The sequence below is a fragment of the Rana temporaria genome, chromosome 8, assembly GCF_905171775.1.
Source record: "Rana temporaria chromosome 8, aRanTem1.1, whole genome shotgun sequence".
NCBI lineage: Eukaryota > Metazoa > Chordata > Amphibia > Anura > Ranidae > Rana > Rana temporaria.
The window spans coordinates 80,449,094-80,453,614 of NC_053496.1; the positions used below are offsets into that span (position 1 = coordinate 80,449,094).

A 4,521-nucleotide genomic window follows, 5' to 3' on the forward strand; every position below is an offset into this window, starting at 1 on the left:
TGCGTGTGTCTATCACCAAGATATGTAAACTCACTTTACCAAGTATGTTTGCAGATCCTTGGGGGAGTGACTATCTGTATTTGTCATCCTATTGTGACATTATTGGCCATGGTGGTCTTACAAAGACATCATCCTCTGTACAATGACACCCAGCAGAACACACATAACAGTGTCACCAAGCCAATTTTTGGTGTTTTTGTCCAATTGCAGGTAGAGAATCACTTCGGAGTCCTTAATATTCTGCCAAAAAATAACTTTAATATTTTTTTTTCCAAGCTGCATTCAAATTACACATAGTGACATTTTTAGCTTAGTATTTTATGTTTTAATATTTAAAGGGCCATATATTTTAATGACAACACCACATTTTTTGGTTTTAAATTGCCTGCATCTGCCAAGGTAACTCGCCAGCTGGCGATAGAAAGTAATTAAGAAATTGATCTCGAATCAATTTCCCACTGCTAGTGCCCCTAGTCAAACTCCACTGTGCCGCCTCCATGTTATGCATCATGGAATCCTCATAATCAATTCCATCACGTTCTCGCACATAGTTGTGCAGTGCACACGCAGTTTTGACAGCAGAGACAGCATGCTCCAAACTGAGATTGATGGCGGTGTGCAATATTCTCCATTTATTGGCAAGAATTCCAAATGCACACTCTACTACTCGATGTGCCCTAGTGAGCCGATAATTAAATATTCTTTTATCATTGCTCAGCGCTCTACTTGAGAATGGTCGAAGAAGATTTTTACCAAGGGCAAACGCTTCGTCCCCTACAAAAACAAATGGGAGGGCTGGCTCATTTGTTCCGGGCAAGGAGGAATCGTTAGGTAAATCCAGACTATTTGCCCTTATCATTCTCCCAAATGTGGAATGATTAAATACACCAGAATCCGAGCTGCTACCATAAGCACCCACATCAATATAAATGAAATTATATTTGGCATCTACCACTGCCATTAATACAAACGAAAAATATTTTTTATAATTAAAAAACTGACTCCCACTATCAAATGGCCTCAGGATGCGTATGTGCTTGCCATCGATGGCTCCCACACAGTTTGGAAAATTACATCTCTCCCAGAATTCATCTGATATCTTCAACCAATCTTCTTTTGTAGGCTTTTTGAAGACCAATGGTTTTAGTACATTCCATAAAACAAGGCATGTTTCATGTACAATGCCAGATATAGTTGATTTTCCAACCTTGAACTCATAGTGGAGACTTCCAAATGAATTTCCTGTAGCTAGGTACCTTCAACAAATAAGAAATATTAAATATTTAGTATCTTCTCTTTTTTACAGTGGTATACATCAAGAATCGTTGGCGAAGCATGCGTGATGCCTTCAAGAAATACAACAAACATCTAAGAGAAGTGAGGAGTGGCTCGGGGGCACCAGCTAGAGTACCCTATATGTATGCAGAGGACCTTGCCTTCTTGAAACCACTCATAGAGATGAGAGAGTAAGTTATCCTCTACATCATCTATGTATCGTGACTATATATTTTGCATTAGTAATGTTTCTCTTTTTTAATAAAAACAGGACCGAAGCAAGTTGGGACGAACAGGATGTCCTGGAGGATCAACCAGAGAGCCAATCTGAGGCCCAATCCGTGCCAGCAGTTTGCATTGATCCAAATGAGGAAATACCTGAAATGCCACTTGGGTCAGATCTATGGGTCACAAACCCAGAGACTGACTCTGGATTGCCTGAGCCTATGCCTGGACCCTCCTCAGCTCCGACAACCATTGCGCGGCCTGCCAAAGTGGCACGTAAGCGAACGCCAGTATCGCAGATGGACATAAGCGAGCGTCTTCTAGAGATGTTACAACAAATGGCAGGAAAGGTGGATGCTTTCTTATGTCCAGCTACAATACTGGCGCTTAATTTTGTACCATTGATCAAAAAAGTTCTACCTGAGAGATATTTAGAAATGCGAACCACAGTAGAACACGTTCTGCAGTCATTTACAGTGCCAAGCGAGCAACATACATTGGAAAGGCCATATGTAACAAAAGAAACAACACACATACACTTACCAATGTCAGGCCAGTACCCAGACCCAGGAAACCAACCTTACCCCTATGTTCCTCCATCCTACACTTCAAGCTTTCAGGAGCCAACTTCAATATATGAGGTACAACAGAGGCGAACTCCATATCCCATCCCATCCCCAATCCCTTCAATTATGCCACAAACACAAATGCAGGGGATGTATGTGCCACAGCAACATGGGCCTCAGACACATGGGCCACAGCAACATGGGCCTCAGACACATGGGCCACAGCAACATGGGCCTCAGACACATGGGCCACAGCAACATGGGCCTCAGACACATGGGCCACAGCACCATGTGCCTCAGACACATGGGCCACAGCACCATGGCCCACAGCACCATGGCCCACAGCACCATGTGCCACAGCACCATGGCCCACAGCACCATGGCCCACAGCACCATGTGCCACAGCACCATGGCCCACAGCACCATGTGCCACAGCACCATGGCCCACAGCACCATGTGCCACAGCACCATGGCCCACAGCACCATGGCGAGTCTAGCCATGCTTCAAGCACCGAGATTGATGAATCTACCTCAGCAAGTCAATACTCCTCAGACACACCATTATTTCCCAAAACATATCAACATCTCTAAAGTTTACGTTATGCCCACAGTAAACAAGCATGTGTGCATATTTTGAATCAAAGTTTAATCCAGAGGTAAACTTGAAGGCAAAGTTTTTATTTTTTATATTAGTCCAAGCAAATATATGTTGTCTATTTCTTTATTTTTGGGAAAAAAGTAAAAAATAAATATATTTTTGGGCATCTTATGTCTGGTTGTTCATTTCTAAGTACAGATGTTGGATAGTTGAACCCAAAAATGAATACATGCTTCAACATAAATTTGAAAATGCACATAGGTGTGGAAAAGTACCTTAATGTGATTAATAATCTTTGTGCAGGCTGGATGCTTGCTCTGAAGCATGTGTTCTGGCGCTCCAAACTATGGTACGTTAGTCCTAACAATTCATCAAAACTTCAAATAAAAAAAAAACATTATTTAAAAATTTAATATGGAACAATGGAGAAAGAAAATGTTTAGCAAAATTAACTAAAAAATCACCTGGTTATTGACATGCGTGTATAATTAAAAAACTTGTCCTCATGCCCACGGAGATCTTCATATAATATCATGAACTGCCCTCTTTCATCCCTATTTGCAATGATAGGATGAACCCAGTATCTTCTTCTTCTACTCCTCCTTCTCCTCCTTTCAACTTCCAGCAAGATTGCTGCTGTTGCAGCAACAACTGTAGGCATGATCATGGGCAGGGCAGCACACATTTCTTCTGAAATCCAAATCCAATTCCACACTATACTGAATGCTCGTGAAAAAGGAAGAGTCCAAGAAAGGTCACTCCCTTTTATTACCTACATCATCACACAGCTAACAATGATTGGCCCTCACCAAAAACGCAGCTCAGATAATTATTTCTTCTAAATCGCACCCGATCCGCAGCTAAACCGCAGTTGATCCGCAGAACACCCTCTAGAGAAATTCGCAACGGGAACGCAGCTCAAAAACGCAACGCACTAGTGTGATTCCGGCCTTAAACTGCCATTGCCATCATTTTTGTGGTGGTAGAAAACAGTTTACAGCATGCCATGGAGAATGGGTTTCAGAAATTCCATGCTCTTGAAGTTAACGGCTGCTGCTTTAATTTCTGGAAAAAAATAGAAAAATGCCTGCCATTGCCATCATTTTTTGGTGAATGAAAACTGTTTGCAGCATGCAATGTCAGTAAATCCCAAACTGTAAGCTTATGTCTGCTCTGGCACATTAGCTTTCCAGCTGGCTCCAGCTCACAGCTCACAAACTGATGCACAGCATTATTAACACTTTAGGATGGAGGATGAGTCTCAGTTAGTCTATGCTCTTAAAATTAACCGCTGCTGCTTTGATTTCTGGAAAAACAGATGGAAATGTCTGTTGGAAAAAAAGTCAAATTATGTTAAAGCTAAACTGTAGTTTTAAAAAAAAAATCAGCACAAGGGATGTTACTTACTATCAGCGAGGAATGTCCATAGTGCTTGTGACTGCTGTCTTAGTTAAAATCGTCAGTCCTCTGTTCCTCTATCCCCCTGCAGCAATAATTTCCAGGTGCTGGGGATGAAACTACAGTGGGAAATACGTGGGACATGTCATAGACACATGACAAGACTTCCAACTATGTCAGCCTTTTACATTCCTGCTCCATTCATAGACACTGTACTACAGCTTCTTGCAATGAAAAGCACTTTATGGGGGAGGGGTAAATTAATGAAAGGGCCACCTCCTCCATTCATAAAGCACTTTTCATTGGTGGAAGCTATAGCACATGATCTATGAATGGAGAAGGGTTACAGAAGGGGCAATCATAGTTGGCACTCTTCATGAGTGCCTATATCAGGCCCAGCAGCTGCATTAACCCCTGCAGTGCTGACATTTTTACACTGCAGGGTCATGGGTGTGGGAA

At 42.0% G+C, this 4,521-nt stretch overlaps 1 protein-coding gene across 1 annotated transcript; it reads right to left on the reverse strand.

The window, feature by feature from the left end:
• Window positions 1–376: 376 nt before the first annotated feature.
• LOC120910417 (protein ANTAGONIST OF LIKE HETEROCHROMATIN PROTEIN 1-like) lies at window positions 377–3,585 on the reverse strand. The gene is made up of 3 exons (XM_040322174.1): window positions 3,129–3,585; window positions 2,940–3,041; window positions 377–1,256 (listed from the first exon to the last, which is right to left on the reverse strand). The coding sequence occupies exons 1-3, from the start codon at window positions 3,347–3,349 to the stop codon at window positions 377–379; spliced, it is 1,203 nt and encodes a 400-aa protein (XP_040178108.1). The 5' UTR covers window positions 3,350–3,585.
• Window positions 3,586–4,521: the final 936 nt, after the last annotated feature.

Coding starts and splice junctions, on each gene's coding strand:
- LOC120910417 (XM_040322174.1), bottom strand. CDS start 3,349: ATGTGTGCTGCCCTGCCCATGATCATGCCTACAGTTGTTGCTGCAACA. Junction 3,042..3,128: donor ACACGCATGTCAATAACCAG/GTGATTTTTTAG, acceptor TTTTATTTGAAG/TTTTGATGAATTGTTAGGAC. Junction 1,257..2,939: donor AGATTATTAATCACATTAAG/GTACTTTTCCAC, acceptor TATTTGTTGAAG/GTACCTAGCTACAGGAAATT.